The sequence below is a fragment of the Carassius gibelio genome, chromosome A12, assembly GCF_023724105.1.
Source record: "Carassius gibelio isolate Cgi1373 ecotype wild population from Czech Republic chromosome A12, carGib1.2-hapl.c, whole genome shotgun sequence".
NCBI lineage: Eukaryota > Metazoa > Chordata > Actinopteri > Cypriniformes > Cyprinidae > Carassius > Carassius gibelio.
The window spans coordinates 7,800,050-7,818,893 of NC_068382.1; the positions used below are offsets into that span (position 1 = coordinate 7,800,050).

Here is an 18,844-nt window from a genome sequence, read left to right on the forward strand (position 1 = left end):
TGTAATCTAATGATTTTGCCACCTCTCTAAAGGATGGAATGCTCCAGGTGGATTATCTTGATATGACTGGTAAAACACGGACAATCACAGGGTCCTGTGTTCAACAGACATTTAAAAATGCCATTAGAAAACGAAGACAAGACCCAATCGATTTTATTTGGGAATTTGATCCAATACCAACAGTTCCCTTTAAACCAGACTGGGCAACAATCACTGCCCCCTTACACCCGATCATCCACACTGGAATCTCTCCTCCGGAGTCCGGTGTTCCTACTATTGTCACCACTGGACCATTTGACGTTCCACTTGATGCAAGAGTAGATGGCGGTCTAGAAACATCACCAAACACAGATAGACAGCCAACTACTTTTGATGTTAATGTAGAACTTGGGATGGATTTTGGTCTTTCAGATTTTGACGTCAAACCCACTGTTCCTTGTGGTGAGTTTGATGGAACCACTAAAATGACCCAAAGGATACTTCCATCCAGCACATCTAAATATCCAGCCCCCACTACATGGACAATCATGCAACCCTTTAGGCAAACTGGGATAACTCCTGATGGAACCCAGAAAATAGAAACCTTAAGTGCTGCTACACAGCCAAGCAGAATAGCCAAAACTGCACCTACTCTTGTTCATGCTGATGGAGAGTTTTGGGTAGATTTTGGTCTTTCAGATTTTGATGTCAAACCCACTGTTCCTTGTGGGGAGATTGAAGAAAACCCTAAAACGACCCGGAGTATGCTTCCATCCAGCACACCTATAAACATGGTTACATTCAGGCCACCTGATATTACACTTGTTACAAACCAAACAGCAGAATTCTCAACTGCAGCTATACAACCAGGCAGGATCACCAAAACTGCAACTCCAACAGTTCATGCTGATGTAGAGTTTGGGACAGATTTTGGACTTTCAGATTTTGATGTCAAACCCACTGTTCCTTGTGGGGAATTTGAAGAAACCCCTAAAACAACAAGGATACTTCCATCCCCCACACCTTTATATCCAGATCCCACGACAAGGAGAAACACCACTCACTTATTTGATATAACTCGTGGTACAACTGAAAAAGCAGAATCCTCCAGTTTGTCTACACAACCAGGAAGAATCACGAAAACTACAGCTCCTGCTACTACAGATAGAGAGTTTGGGACAGGTTTTGACTTTTTAGACTTTGTCATACCCACTCTTCCTCCTAGAGAATTTGAAGAAACCCCTAAAATGACCCCAAGAATACTTCCATCTAGCACACCTTCATATCCAGACCCCACAACAAGGAAAAACGCCACTCCTTTCAGGCCACCTGATATTACTCTTGGTACAACCATACAAGTAGAAGCCTCCAGTGTGTCTTCACAGCCAGGCAGAAACACCAAAACTACAGCTGCTGCTGATGTAGAGTTTGCGACAGATTTTGACCTTTCAGACTTTGATGCCATACCCACTCTTCCTTGTGAGGAATTTGAAAAAACTCCTGTAACAACCCAAAGTAGACTTTCATCAAGCACTCCCACACATACAGAACATACTACATTGAAAAGCACAAGAATTGACTTTGATATACCATTGACAGAAACTACCACTTCAGCACAAACTACTAGTCTTGGTACCACTTCAGAAATTACTACCTTAGATACAACTTCTGCAGAAACCGCTACCCTTGGAACAACTTTTGCAGAACTTAGTACCCTTGGTTCAACTTCAATTGAAACTACACCTTCTGTTAGTTCAACAGGTGTAGTTTTGGAAACAACCACATTTGAAGTGACAACTGATGAAACGACCTCAGCTATGACAATGTCTGGCTTAACATCTGCTGTTGAAACCACAATGCCTGAAACTTCCACTTCTGTAGAAACTTCTACTCTTGGTACCACATCGTTTCAAATTGCTACCATGGGCCCCACTTCTCCAAAAACAACTACCTTTGGCATGACTACTGCTGTTACTCCTACAACTTCAGTTAGTTCAACAGGTCTAGTATTGGAAACATCCACATTTGAACAGACAACTGCTGAAATAACCTCAGCTATGACAACGATGGGCTTAACATCTGCTTTTGAAACCACAATCGCTCAAACTAACACTTCATCCCTAGTTATTACACTTGGCGCCTCTTCTATAGAAGCTAGTACCCTGGGAACCATTTCTGTGGGAACCACTTCTGCAAAAACAACTACCCTTGGCACCACTTCTGTAGAAACAACTACTCTGGGTACAATTTCTGCAGAAACCAGTACCCTTGGCATCAGTACTATAGGGCCCACTTCTGCAGAAACTACTACCCTTGACACAACTTTGGCAAAAACTGCTACCCTTAGCACCACTTCTGAAGAAACTTCTACCATGGGCACTACTTCTGTAGAGTCTACCACTCTGGGCCCTACTGCTGCAGAAACCACTATCTTGGGCACAAGTGCTGTTGAATCTACCACTCTGGGCACCACTTCTGCAGAAGCTACAGCTTTGGTCACTTTTACAGATCTGGTATTGGAAACTACCACATTTGAAATGACAACTGTGGAAAATGAAACTCACTCTGCAATAACTACGCCTAGCTTAACATCTGCCTCAGTAACCACAATGGGTCAAACTTCCTCTTCTGTAGAAACTTCTAACCTTGGTACAACGTCTATTCAAATTACTACCCTGGAAACCACTTCTGCAGGACCCACTTTGGCAGAAACTAGTACCCATGGTGCCATTTCTGTAGAAAGTACTACCCTGGAAACCACTTCTGCAGGACCCACTTCAGCAGAAACTACTATCCTTGGTATGACTTCTGTAGAATATACAGCTCAGGGCCCCACTTCTGCAGGACCCACTTCAGCAGAAACTACTATCCTTGGCAAAACTTCTGTAGAATCTACCACTCTGGAGACAATTTCTGCAGAAATTACTACCCATGGAACAACTTTGGCAAAAACTGCTACCATTGGAACCTCTTCTGTAAACAGTACTACCCTGGTAACCACTTCTGTAGAATCTAGTACCTTGGCCATAACTTCTGCAGAAACCAGTACCCTTGGCACAACTTTTGTAGACCCTACTACCCTGGAAACCACTTCTGCAGGACCCATTTCTCTAGAAACTAGTACCCTTGGTACCACGCCTGTTGAAGCTACCACTCTGGGCACCACTTCTACAGGACCCATTTCTGCAGCAACTACTACCCTTGGCACCACTTCTGTAGAAACAAGTACTATGGGAACAAGCTCTGCAACACCCACTTCTGCAGTAAATACTACACTTGGCACCACATCTGTTCCGTATACCACAATGGGCATAGCTTCTGCAGAATCTAGTACCCTTAGTACCACGTCTGTTGAATCTACCACTCTGGGCATCAGTTCTACAGGACCCACTTCTTCAGAAACCACTACCCTTGGCACCACTTATGTAGAAACTGCTACCCTAAAAACCACGTCTGTAGGACCAACTTCTGCAGAAACTACTAACATTAGCATCACTTCTGTACAAATTGCTTCCCTGGGCACAACTTTGATAGAAACTACTACCCTTGGCACCACTTCTGTTCAATCTACCGCACTGGGGACCTCTTCTATAGAAAGTACTATACTTGGAACCACTGCTGCAGAATATAGTACCTTTGGTTCAACTTCTGTTGGATCTACCACTCTGGGCACATCTTCTGCAAAAACGAGTACCTTTGGCACCACTTCTGTAGAAACTAGTACCCTGGGCATAACTTCTGCAGAAACCAGTACCCTTGGCACAACTTCTGTAGAAACTACTACCCTTGAAACCACATCTGCAGGACCCACTTCTTTAGAAACTAGTACCCTTGGAACCACTTCTACAGAAACCACTACCCTTGTCACCAATTCTATAGAGACTACTACCCAGGGGAAAACATCTGCAGAAACTGCTACCATTGGCACCACTTCTGTAGAAACTACTACCCTGGAAACCACGTCTGCAGGACCCACTTCTTTAGAAACCAGTACCCTTGGAACCACTTCTGTAGAAACTACTACCCTTGAAACCACATCTGCAGGACCCACTTCTTTAGAAACCAGTACCCTTGGAACCACTTCTGTAGCAACTACTACCCTTGAAACCATGTCCACAGGACCCACTTTGGCAGAAACTACTATCCTTGGTACTACTACTATAGAAATCAGTACTCTTGGAAGCACTTCTGCAGAAACTAATACCCTGGGCATAACGTCTGCAGAAACCAGTACCCTTGCCACAACTTCTGTAGAAACTAGTACCCTTGGAACCACTTCTACAGAAACCACTACCCTTGTCACCAATTCTATAGAGACTACTACCCAGGGGAAAACATCTGCAGAAACTGCTACCATTGGCACCACTTCTGTAGAAACTACTACCCTGGAAACCACGTCTGCAGGACCCACTTCTTTAGAAACCAGTACCCTTGGAACCACTTCTGTAGAAACTACTACCCTTGAAACCACATCTGCAGGACCCACTTCTTTAGAAACCAGTACCCTTGGAACCACTTCTGTAGCAACTACTACCCTTGAAACCATGTCCACAGGACCCACTTTGGCAGAAACTACTATCCTTGGTACTACTACTATAGAAATCAGTACTCTTGGAAGCACTTCTGCAGAAACTACTACCCTGGGCATAACGTCTGCAGAAACCAGTACCCTTGGCACAACTTTTGTAGCAACTACTACCCTGGAAACCACTTCTGCAGAACCCACTTCTTTAGAAACTAGTACCCTTGGAGGCACTTCTGTAGAAACTACTACCCTTGAAACCACATCTGCAGGACCCACTTCTTTAGAAACCAGTACCCTTGGAACCACTTCTGTAGAAACTACTACCCTTGAAACCACATCTGCAGGACCCACTTCTTTAGAAACCAGTACCCTTGGAACCACTTCTGTAGCAACTACTACCCTTGAAACCATGTCCACAGGACCCACTTTGGCAGAAACTACTATCCTTGGTACTACTACTATAGAAATCAGTACTCTTGGAAGCACTTCTGCAGAAACTACTACCCTGGGCATAACGTCTGCAGAAACCAGTACCCTTGGCACAACTTTTGTAGCAACTACTACCCTGGAAACCACTTCTGCAGAACCCACTTCTTTAGAAACTAGTACCCTTGGAAGCACTTCTGTAGAAACTACTACCCTTGAAACCACATCTGCAGGACCCACTTCTTTAGAAACCAGTACCCTTGGAACCACTTCTGTAGAAACTACTACCCTTGAAACCACATCTGCAGGACCCACTTCTTTAGAAACTAGTACCCTTGGAGCCACTTCTACAGAAACCACTACCCTTGTCACCAATTCTATAGAGATTATTACCCAGGGGAAAACATCTGCAGAAACTGCTACCATTGGCACCACTTCTGTAGAAACTACTACCCTGGAAACCACGTCTGCAGGACCCACTTCTTTAGAAACCAGTCCCCTTGGAACCACTTCTGTAGAAACTACTACCCTTGAAACCATATCTGCAGGACCCACTTCTTTAGAAACTGCTAGCCTTGGAACCACTTCTGTAGAAACTGCTACCCTTGTCACCAATTCTATAGAGACTACTACCCAGGGGAAAACATCTGCAGAAACTGCTACCATTGGCACCACTTCTGTAGAAACTACTACCCTGGAAACCACGTCTGTAGCATCCACTTCTGGAGAAACTACTACTCTTGGCACTACATCTGTTGAATCTACTACTCTGGCCACCACTTCTGCAGAAACTAATACCCTGAGAACAACTTTTGAAAAAACTAGTACCATTGGCACTCCTTTTGTATTAACTACTAACATGGAAACCACTTCTGCAGAAACTACTACCCCGGAAACCACTTCAGCAGGACCCACTTATGTAGAATATACTACACAGGAAACCACTTCTGTAGAGTCTACAACTCTGGGAACCACTTTTGTAGAAATTACTACCTTACATGCAATTTCCGCAGAAACTAGTACTGTTGGAACCACTTCTGAAGAAACTACAACTCTGGGAACCACTTCTGCAAGACCCACTTCTATAGAATCTATGGTCCCTGAAATGACTACCCTGGGGACAACTTCTGCAGAAACTACTACCCATGAAACCACTTCTGTAGAAATTACTACCCTTACACCATCTTCTGCAGAACCCACTTCGTTAGTAACTAATACCCTTGACCTCTCTTCTGTAGAAAGTATAACACTGGGAACAACTACTGTGGAAACCACAACCCTGAAAACCACTTTTGCAAGACCCACTTCTGCAGAAACTAGTACCTTTGGCACCATTTTGGTAGAAACTACAACCTTGGAAACCACTTCTGCAGAACCCACCTCTGTAGTAACTATTACCCTTGGCACTACATCTGTTAAATCTACAACTCTGGGCACCACCTCTGCAGAAACCACTACTCTTAGCACCAGTTCAAAAACTAGTACCCCTGGCACCACTTCTGTAGAAACTTCTATCCTTGATTCTAGTATTGTTGCATCTACAACTCCGGTCACCACTACAGTTAAATCTTTTACCTTTGAAAATGCTTCTGATGATGACACTTCCGCAGAAACTACCCTGGGCACAATGTCTGCAGGAACTACTACCTTTGGCACCACTTCTGTTGAAACTACTACCATGGGCACCATTTCCAAAGAAACCACTACTCTGGAAACCACTTCTGCAGAAATTACCAACCTTGGCACCACTTCTGTAGGATCTACAACTCTGGGAGCCACTTCTGAAGAAACAACTACGCTTCGCACTACTTCTGTAGAAATCACTACCCTACATACTTCAGCAGAAACTAGTACTGTTGGAACCACTCCTGAAGAAACTACTACCATTCAGACTATTCCTGTAAAAACTACTATTCTAGAAACCCCTTCTGCAAGACCCACTCCTGCTGAAACTAGTACCATTGGAACCACTTCTGTAGAAACTACTACCCCGGAAACCACTTCTGCAGGACCCACTTCTGTAGAAACTACTACACTACATACTACCACTGCAGAAACTAGTACCCTTGGCACCACTTCTGGAGAAACTTCTACCCTGGAAACCACTTTTGCAGGACCCACTTCTGTAGAAACCATTACCCTACATACTACCACTGCAGAAACTAGTACTGTTGGAACCACTTCTGAAGAAACTGCTACCCTTCACACCACTTCTGTAGAAACTACTACCCCGGAAAACATTTTTGCAGAACCCACTTTTCTTGAATCTACTACCCTTGTAACCACTTTTGAAGAAACTACTACCCTTGCAACTACTACTGTAGAATCTACATCTCTGGACATAGCTTATGCAGAAACTAGTACCATTGGAACCACTTCTGAAGGACCTACTTCTGTAGAAACTATTACCCTACATACTACCACTGCAGAAACTAGTACCCTTAGCACCACTTCTGGAGAAACTGCTACCCTGAACACAACTTCTGCAGGACCCACTTCTGCAGAAATGAGTACCATTTGGACCACTTCTAAAGAAACTAGAACCACCGATACCACTTCTGCAGAAATTACTACCCTGGGGACAACTTTTGCAGGACCTAGTTCTGCAAAAACTACCACCTTTGGAACCACTTCTGTTGAACCTACAACTCTGCGCACCACTTCTGTAGAAACTACTACCCTTGAAACCACTTCTGCAGGATCCACTTCTGTAGAAACTACTACTCTGGGAACAACTTCTGCAGAAACCCATACATTGGAAACCACTTCTGCAAGACCCATTTCTGAAGAAACTAGTACACTTTGGACCACTTCTGTAGAATATAAAGCCCTTGAAACCACTTCTCCAAAAATTACTACCCTGGGGACAACCTCTGCAGAAACATCTACCCTTGGTACGACTAATGCAGAAACCACTTCCCTGGAAATGACTTCTGTAGAAACTACTACCCTGGGGACAACTTCTGCAGAAACTAGTACCCTTGAAACCACCTCTGTAGACACTAACATCCTGGAAACCAATTCTACAGGACCTACTTTTACAGAAACTATCGTGGGTACCACTTCTGCAGAAACCGCTTCCCTATTCACCACTTTTGTAAAAACTACCCTGGGGACAACCTCTGCAGAAACTAGTACCCTTGCAACCACTTCTGCAGAAACTACTATCCTCAGAACCACATCTGTAGAATCTACAACCTCTGAAACAACTTCTGCAGAAATTACTACCATGGAAACAACTTCTGTAGAAATTAGTAGCCCCGGAACCACCTATGTAGAAACTACTATTGAAACCACTTCTGCAGGACCTACTTCTGCAGAAACTACTACCCTGGGTACAACTTCTGCAGAAACGAATATCCTCAGAACCACATCTGTAGAATCTACTACCCCTGAAAGCACTTTTGAAAAAATTACTACCCTGGAAACAACTTCAGAAATTGGGACTCTCGGAACCACTTCTGTAGAAACTACTATTGAAACCACTTCTGCAGGAATTACTGCCCTTGAAACCACTTTTGCAGGAACCACTTCTGCAAAAACTACTACCCTAGGTACAACTTCTGCAGAAACTATCCTCAGAACCACATCTGTAGAATCTACTACCCCTGAAACCACTTTTGAAAAAATTACTACCCTGGAAACAACTGCAGAAATTAGTACCCTCGGAACCACTTCTGTAGAAACTACTATTGAAACCACTTCTGAAGGACCTACTTCTGCAGAAACTACTGCCCTTGAAACCACTTTTGCAGGAACCTCTTCTGCAAAAACTACTACCCTGGGTACAACTTCTGCAGAAACTATCCTCAGAACCACATCTGTAGAATCTATTACCCCTGAAACCACTTATGAAATGACTACCCTGGAAACAACTGCAGAAATTAGTACCCTTGGCACCACTTTTGTAAAAACTATGCTTGAAACAACTTCTGTAGAATCTACTTACCGGGACAAACCTTCTGCAGAAACTACTACCATGGGCATAAATTCCACTGAAACCAGTACCCTTGGAACAACATCTGCAAAAAGTACTACCCTGGTGACAACTTCTGCAGGACCTTCTGGAGAAACTACTACCCTTGAAACCACTTCTGTAGCACCCACTTATAGAGAAACTACTACTCTGGGCAAAACTTCTGCAGGAGCTACTACCCTTGCCACTACATCGATTGAATCTACAACTTTGGGCACGACTTATGCAGAAACCAATAACCTTGGAACCCACTCTCTAGAATCTACTGGCCTTGAAGCCACTTCTGATGGACCTACTTCTGCGAGAATTACTACCCTTGTCACCACTTCCATAGAAACTTCTACTCTGGGGAAAACTTTTTCAGAAACTACCTTTGGGACCACTTCTGAAGAAACTAGTACACTTGGCACCACTTCTGTACAAACTGCTATCCTGGGCACATCTTCTACAGGACCCACATCTGCAGAAACTACTACCCTGGAAACCACTTCTGCAGCACCCACTTATGGAGAAACTACTACTCTGGGCAAAACATCTGCAGGAGCTACTACCCTTGGCACTACATCTGTTGAATCTACAATTTTGGGCACCACTTCTGCAGAAACTAGTACCTTTGGCTCTACTACTTTAGAATTTACAACTCTGGACACCACTTCTGTTGAATCTCCTACCGTTGAAAACACTTCTGTAGATGACACTTCTGCAGAAACTACCCTGAGCTCAACTTCTGCAGGACCCACTTCTGCAGAAACCACTACTGTTGGCACTTCTACTATAGAAACTGCTACCCTGGAAACCACTTACGTAGAAACTTCTACCCTGAAAATAATTTCTGCAGAATCTAGTACCCTTGGTACCACTTCTGTTGAATCTACCAGTCTGGGCACCACTTCTGCAGAAACTACTACCCTTGGTATCGCTTCTGTGCAAACTACTAACCTGAAAACCACAACGACAGGAACTACTTATGCAGAAACTACTGACCTAGGCAAAACCCCTGCAGAAAGTACTTTTTTTGAAACCATTTCCACAGAATACAGTACACTTGGTAACACTTCTGTTGAATCTACCACTCTGGGCACCACTTCTACAGAGTATACTACAATTGAGATCTCTTCAGAAACTAGTAACCTTGGATTCTCTTTTTTAGAAACCACTCTCTTGGAAACCACTTCTGCAGTATCCACTTCTACTGGCACCACTTCTTTAGAAACTACTCTGGAAACTACTTTTACAGGACCTACTTCTGAAGAAAATACTACTTTTGGCACCACTTCTGTAGAAACTACTATGCTGGAATCCACATCTGCAGGACCCACTTCAGTAGAAACTACTACTCTTGAAATGACTTCTGTAGAATCTACTGCTCTGGACTCCACTTCTACAAGACCCACTTCTGCAGAAATTACTAGTCTTGGCACCACTTCTGTAGAAACTACTACCATGAGCACAACTTTTGCAGAAACCACTAACCTGGGCAAAACCTCTGCAGAAACTACCCTGGGCACAACTTCTGTTAAATCTACCACTCTTGATGCCACTTCTGCAGAATATTCTATGCTTGGCACTCATTCTGTAGAAATTAGTACCATAGGCAGTACTTCTGTACAAACTACTACCCTGGGAACATCATATGCAGAAACGAGTACTTTTGGAACAAATTATGTAGAAACCAGTACCCTGGGATCCACTTCTACAGGATCCACTTCTGCTGAAACTACTATGCTTGACACCACTTCTGTACAAACTACTGCCCTAGGAACAACTGCTGGTCTCACTTCTGCAGAAACTACTACCTTTGGCACCACTTCTGTAGAAACTACTACCTTTGGCACCACTTCTGCAGAAACCACTACCTTTGGCACCACTTCTGCAGAAACCACTACCTTTGGCACCACTTCTGTAGAAACTACTGTCCTGGAAACCATGGCTGCAGGAAACACTTTTGCAGAAACTAGCCTGGGCACAACTTCTATTAAATCTACCACTCTGGGCACCACTTCTGTACAAACTTCTACCCTAGGCACATCTTCTGCAGGACCCACTTCTGCAGAAACTAGTACTCTTGGCACCACTTCTGTAGAAACTACTACCCTTGACTCTACTACATTGGAATCTACAACTCCGGGCACCACTTCCGTTACATCTTACACTCTGGAAACCACCTCTACAGGACCCACGTCTGCAGAAACAACTAGCCTTGACACCACTTCTGTAGAATCTACCAGTCTGGGCACCACTTCTGCAGAAACTACTCTACTGAAAACCACTTCTACAGGAGCCACTTATGCAGAATCTACTACCATTGGCACTACATCTATAGAAACTACTACCCTGGAAACCACTTCTGCCGTAACCAAATCGGCAGAAACTACTACCCTGGAATACATTTCTGCTGAAACTACTACACTTGAAGCCTTTTCTGCAGGACCCACTTCTGCAGAATCTACTACCCTGGAAACCACTTCAGTTGAGTCTACCACTCTGGGTACCACTTCTGCAGAAACCACTTCTTTAGGTTCCAGTTCTGTAGAAACTACCTTGCTCGCCGCTTCTGCAGAAACTTCTAACCTTGGCACTACATCTGCCAACACTAGTACACTTGGAACCACTTCTGTAGAAACTACTACCCTGGGAACAAATTCTGCAGAAACTACTACCCTTGACACTACTACTGTAGAATCTGCAACTCTGGACAGCACTTCTGCTTTTAGTACCTTTGGAACCTTTTCTGTGCAGACTACTACACTGATTACCACTTCTGTGGAAACATCTACCCTTAACATCACTTCTGTTGAATTTTCCACTCTGGGTAGCACTTCTCCAGAGACTACTATCTTTGAAATCACTTCTGCAATACCCACTTCTGCAGAAAGTGCTACCATTGGCAAAATTTCTGCAGAAACTACTGTTCTTGAAACCACTTCTGTAGGTCCCAGTTCTGCAGAAACTTCTGCACTTGGCACTACATCTGAAAAAACTAGTACCCTTGACACCACTTCTGTAGAAACTACTACCTTGGGCACCATTTCTACAGATACTATCTTTGTCACTACTTCTATAGAAATGACTAAACTTGAAACTGTTTCTACATCTTCCACTTCCGCAGAAATTAGTACCCTTGGCATTACTACTGTAGAATCATCAACTCTTGGCACCACTTCTGCAGAAATTACTAACCTTGAAACATTTTCTGTAGAAACTACTACCCTGGAATCTACTTCTGCAGGACCCAGCTCTGTTGAATCAATCACTCTGGGCACCACTTCTGCAGAAACTACTACCCTTGAAACTACTACTGCAGGACCCACTTCTGCAGATGCTACCATGGGCACAACTTCTGCAAAAACTACAGTCCTTGGCACCACTTCTATAGAAACTACTATCCTAGGCACAACTTCTGCAGAAACCGATACCCATAAAACCACTTCAACAAAAACTACAGCCCTTGGCACCATTTCTGGCAAAACTACCACCCTGGACACAGATTCTCCAGAAACTACTACTATTGGCACCTTTTCTGTAGAAACAACCATGCTGGGCACCACTTTTGCAGAAACTACTACCCATGGCACCACATCTGTAGAAACTACTACTCTTGAAACCACTTCTGCAGAAACTACTACCTTTGGCACCAGTTCTGCAGAAAGTAGTACCCATGGCTCCATCTCTGATGAAACGACTACTCTGGGCACTACTTCTGCAGTAACGACTACCATTGGCACCAATTCTGTAGAATCTACCATTCCGGACACCACTTCTGTAAAAACTAGTACACTGGGCACATTTGCAGAAACTATTACCATTGAAACCCCTTCCGTAGAAACCAGTACTCTTGAAACCACTACAGCAGTGCCAACTTTTGCTGAAACAATCATCCAAGACAATATATATGTAGAAACCACTTCTGCAGAAACTAGTAACACTGGCAGCACATCTGTAGAATTTAGTACCCCGAACCCATATTCTGTAGAAACTACTTCCCTGGACACAACTTCTGAAGTACTCACTTCTACAGAAACTAGTACTTTTGCCACCGCAACTTCAGAGAATACTACCCTTGCTGCCACATCTGCAGAAAGTATTAATCTTTACACTGCTTCTGCAGAAAGTACTACCCTTGGCCCCACTTCTGTAGAAACTAATATCCTGGGCACATTTGTAGAATCTTCCACTCTGTACACCACTTCTGCAGAAATTACCACGCTTGACAATACTTCCCTGAAAACCACATCTGTAGGATCCACTTCTGCAGAACCTAGTACAATTGGCACGGATTCTGTAGAAACTACTACCCTGGACACAACTACCACAGAAACTACTACCTTTGGCGCCACTTCTGAAGTAACTTCTACCTTTGGCACCACGTCTGTAGACACTACTATCCTCGCCACCACTTCTGCAGAAATAACTACCCTAGCCACCACTTCTGTAGCAAATACTACCCTAAAAGCCACTTCTGTAGAATCTTCAACTCTGGACAGCAATTCTGCAGAAACTGCTACCCATGGAACTACTTTCGTAGAGATCACTACTTTGGGCAAAACCTCGGTTGAATCTTCTTCCCTTGGAACAACTTCTGCAGGACCCACTTCTATTGAATCTACCACTCTGGGAATTACTTCTGCAACTAGAACCCTTGCCACCACTTCTGAAGAATCTACAACTCTGGAAACCACTTCTGTAGAATCTACCAGTCTGGGTACCATTTCTGCAGGAATTCCTACACTGGTTACAACTTCTGTAGCAACTACTATCTTTGGCACCACTTCTGCGGAAGCTAGTACCCTTCGCACCACTTCTGCAGAAACCACTATCTTGGACATAACTGCTGTAGAAACGGCTACCCTTCGCACTACTTCTGCAGAAACTACTACCTTTGGCACCATTTCTGTTGAAACCACTTCCCTTGAAACCACTTCTGCAGAAAATACCCTGGGAACTACTTCAGTTGAAACTACCACACTGGGCACCACTTCTGCAGAAACTAGTACCCTTGGCACCACTTCTGTAAAAACTACTACCCTGGGGACCACTTTTACTGGACCTATTTCTCCTGAAAGTACTACCCTTGGCACCAGTTCTGTTGAAACGACTAGCCTTGGTACCACTTTCACAAAAACTAGTACTCTTGGTACCACTTCTGTAGAAACTACTAACATGGGCATAACCACTGCAGAAACTAGTACCCTTGGCACCACTTCTGTAGAAACTACTACCATTGGCACCACTTCTGCAGAAATTACTATCTTGGGCATAACTTCTGCTGAAACTGCTACCCATGACACCATTTCTGTTGAAACTGCTTCCCTGGAAACCACTTCTGCAGAACTCACTTCTACAGAAAATACCCTGGACACTACTTCATTTGAAATTACCATACTGGGCACCACTTCTGCAGAAACTAGTACCCTTCACACCACTTCTGTAGAAACTAGTACCCTTCGCACCACTTCTGTAGAAACTAATACCCTGGGGACCACTTTTGAAGGACCCATTTCACTTGAAAGTACTACCCTTGGCACTAGTTCTGTTAAATTCACTACCCTTGGTACCACTTCTGCAGAAACTACTACCCTTGGTACCACTTCTTTAGAAACTACTAACATGGGCATAACCACTGCAGAAACTACTACTTTGGGGACCACTTTTGCAGGACCAATTTCCCCTGAAAGTACTACCCTTGGCACCAGTTCTGCAGAAACTAGTACCCTTGGTACCACTCCTGTAGAAACCAATACCCTGGGGACCACTTTTGCAGAACCCACTTCTCCTGACAGTACTACCCGTGGAACCAGTTCTGTTGAATCTACTACTCTTGGTACCACTTCAGCAGAAATTCATACCCTTGGTACCACTTTTGTAGAAACTACTAATGTGGGTCTAAGCACTTCAGAAAGTAGTACCCTTGGCACGACTTCTGTAGAAACTACTAACCTGAGAACCAATTCTGTTGAAAGTGCTACCCTTGACACAATTTCTGTTGAATCTTCTAACCTTGAAACCACATCTGCAGGACCCAGTACTGCAGAATCTACTATCCTAGGTACCACTTTTGCAGAAATTAGTACCCTTGGTACCACCTATGTAGAAACTACTAACGTGGGCACAACCACTGCAGAAACTAGTACCCTTGGCACTACTTCTGTAGAAACTACTACCCTGGGGACCACTTTTGTAGGACCCATTTCTCCTGAAAGTACTACCCATGGCACCAGTTCTGTTGAATCTACTACCCTTGGTACCACTTCTGTAGAAACTACTAACCTGAGCACAACTTCTGTTGAACGTGCTACCCTTGACACCATTTTAGTTGAATCTACTAACCTTGAAACCACATCTGCAGGACCCAGTACTGCAGAATCTAGTACCCTTAGCAACACTTCTGTAGAAACTACTACTCTGGGCACAAGTTTTGCTGAAACTACCACCCTTGGCACCATTTTTGTAGTAGCTGCTTCCCTTGAAACCTCTTCTGCAGAAACAACCCTGGGCATAACTTCAGTTGAATCTACCTCTTCTGTAGAACTGATTACTCTTGGCACAACTTCTGTAGAGACTACTACCCTAGGCAAAACTTCTGTAGAGCTCATGCCTGCAGAAAGTACTTCCCTGGGCACAACTTATTTAGAAACGAATACTTTTGGAAGCACTTCTGTAGAAATTACTACCTTTAAAACCATTTCTGTAGGGCCCACTACTGCAGAAATGACTACTCCTCGCACCACTTACGTAGAACCTACTGCTCTGGAAACCATTTCTGCAGGACCAACTTATGAAGAAACTAGTTCCCTTGGCACAGCTTCTGCAGAAATTACTACCCTGGGCTCAACTTCTGCAGGAACTACTATCCTTGGCACTACTTCTGTAGAATCTACAGCTCTGGGTACCACTCCTGTGGAAACTTCTACCTTTGGTACAACTTCTGCAGAAATGACTACCTTAACCACAGCTTCTGTAGAAACTACTACTCTGGAAACCACTTCTGCAGGACCCACTTCTACAGAAACTATTGCCCTTGGCACTACTTCTGTAGAATTTACTGTCCTGGTAAGCACTTCTGTAGGACCCACTTCTGCAGAATCCATTACCCTTGGCACCACCTTTGTAGAAACTAGTAACCTTGAAACCACTTTAGCAGAAACCACAGACTCAATTGTAACTACACCTGGCATAACATCTGCTGTTGAAAGCATAATGTCTCAAACTACCATTGGCATGGATCCTGTTGAAACTACACCTTCAGTTAGTTCAACGGTAGTATTGGAAACATCCACATTTGAAATGAGAACTGCCGACACAACAAACTCTGCATCTACACCTGGAATAACATCTATTGTTAATAGCACAAGGTCTCTAACTGCCACTTGGCACCACTATTGCAGAAACCAATATCATTTGCACCGCTTGTGCGAAAAAAGCAACTATGACAGATACAGATTCCTTAGAATGTACCACCACTTGTATACACAATATCTAGGCACAACTCCTGCAATAACTACTACCCTTGGCACAACTCCTGCAGAAACAACTGCACCGGGCACCACGTCTCAAACTGCCACTTGGCACCACTACTGCAGAGACCACTATCATTTAAACCACTTGTGTGACAAAAGCAACTATGACCGATACAGATTCCTTAGAATGTACCACCACTTGTACACAAACTACCCTGCAGAAACTACTACCCTTGGCACAATTTCTGCTGAAACTACTACCCTTGGCACAACTCCTGCAGAAACTACTACTCCGAGCACCACTTCTCAACTTGCCACTTGGCACCACTACTGCAGAAACCACTATCATTTGCACCACTTGTGTGAAAAAAGCAACTATGACCGATACAGATTCCTTAGAATGTACCATCACTTGTACACAAACTACCCTGTAAAAACCACTTCTGTAGAAACTACTACTATTGGCACAACTCCTGCAGAAACTACTACTCTGGGCACCATGTCTCAGACTGCCACTTGGCACCACTACTGCAGAAACCACTATCATTTGCACCGCTTGTGTGAAAAAAGCAACTATGACCGATACAGATTCCTTAGAATGTACCACCACTTGTACACACACTATCCAGGCCCAACTCCTGCAATAACTACTACCCTTGGCACAACTCCTGCAGAAACTACTACCCTTGGCACAACTCCTGCAGAAACAACTACTCCGGGCACCACGTCTCAAACTGCCATTTGGCACCACTACTGCAGAAACCACGATCATTTGCACCACTTGTGTGAAAAAAGCAGCTATGACAGATATAGATTCCTTAGAATGTACCACCACTTGTACACGCTCTATCCAAGCACAACTCCTGCAATAACGACTACCCTTGGCACAACTCCTGCAGAAACTACTACTCCGGGCACCACGTCTCAAACTGCCACTTGGCACCACTACTGCAGAAACCACGATCATTTGCACCACTTGTGTGAAAAAAGCAACTATGACAGATACAGATTCCTTAGAATGTACCACCACTTGTACACACACTATCCAAGCACAACTCCTGCAATAACGACTACCCTTGGCACAACTCCTGCAGAAACTACTACTCCGGGCACCACGTCTCAAACTGCCATTTGGCACCACTACTGCAGAAACCACGATCATTTGCACCACTTGTGTGAAAAAAGCAACTATGACAGATATAGATTCCTTAGAATGTACCACCACTTGTACACGCTCTATCCAAGCACAACTCCTGCATTAACTACTACCCTTGGTACAGCTCCTGCAGAAAGTACTACTCTGGGTACAATGTCTCAAACTGCCACTTGGCACCACTACTGCAGAGACCACTATCATTTAAACCACTTGTGTGACAAAAGCAACTATGACCGATACAGATTCCTTAGAATGTACCACCAATTGTACACAAACTATCCTGCAGAAACTACTACCCTTGGCACAATTTCTGCTGAAACTACTACCCTTGGCACAACTCCTGCAGAAACTACTACTCCGAGCACCACTTCTCAACTTGCCACTTGGCACCACTATTGCAGAAACCAATATCATTGGCACCACTTGTGTGAAAAAAGCAACTATGACAGATATAGATTCCTTAGAATGTACCACCACTTGTACACAAACTACCCTGCAGAAACTACTACCCTTGGCACAATTTCTGCAGAAACTACTACCCTTGGCACAACTCCTGCAGAAACTACTACTCCGGGCACCATGTCTCAAACTGCCACTTTGCAAAACTACTGCAAAAACCATCATTTGCACCACTTGTGTGATAAAAACCGCTATGACAGATACCAATTCCTTAGAATGTACCACCACTTGTACATGCAATACCCTGTAGAAACTACTACCTTGGGAACCACTTCAGTTGAAACAACTATTTCGAGTACCACTTCTACGTAAACGATTTACTCTACTACCCGATTCCTTAATGTACAAACACTTGTACACACTAGTACCCTTGCCACCCCTTTGCAGATAGTCCTATACTTGTCATCACTGTAGAAACATCAGAATTAATTCAACAGTAATAGTATTATAAGCATCCACACATGTAATGACAACTTATGGAACAATCTTTGCTATATCTATGTCTGACATGTTGTCTGCTTTTGAATCCATAGTGGCTTAAAAATAACACTTCTGCAGAAAGTACTACCCTTTGCACACTTTTTGTGGAAACTACCATTCTGGCCACCACTTCTGGGGAAAGAACTACCTTTGACTCCACTACTACCCTAGGCACCACCTTGACTGAAACACTGTTGTTCTGAAATTCTGCAAAATCCTGCAGTAAGTACTGTACCACATGTGACTCAGATCTGTTTTTCTCGTCAGTATGAACATCACATGAAATCCTGATCTTTTTAATTCTGATTTATGCCACTTCCATATGTGGTACTAAATCCGATACAGCTCAGATGTTATGCAGTGTGACCACAGTATGAATGGTCATG

The 18,844-nt window shown here is 43.8% G+C and overlaps 1 protein-coding gene across 4 annotated transcripts in view; it reads left to right on the plus strand.

Moving 5' to 3' along the window:
- LOC128025037 (mucin-17) overlaps positions 1–18,844 on the plus strand; it is a 40,007-nt gene that overhangs the window by 19,265 nt on the left and 1,898 nt on the right. The window contains exons 6-7 of one of the 4 annotated variants that reach the window (XM_052611008.1): positions 33–441; positions 18,512–18,680. In XM_052611008.1, coding sequence (XP_052466968.1) covers positions 33–441; positions 18,512–18,519 — 417 coding nt within the window. In that variant the 3' untranslated portion in view covers positions 18,520–18,680. The other 3 variants (XM_052611009.1, XM_052611007.1, XM_052611006.1) reach the window with 3 other exon arrangements.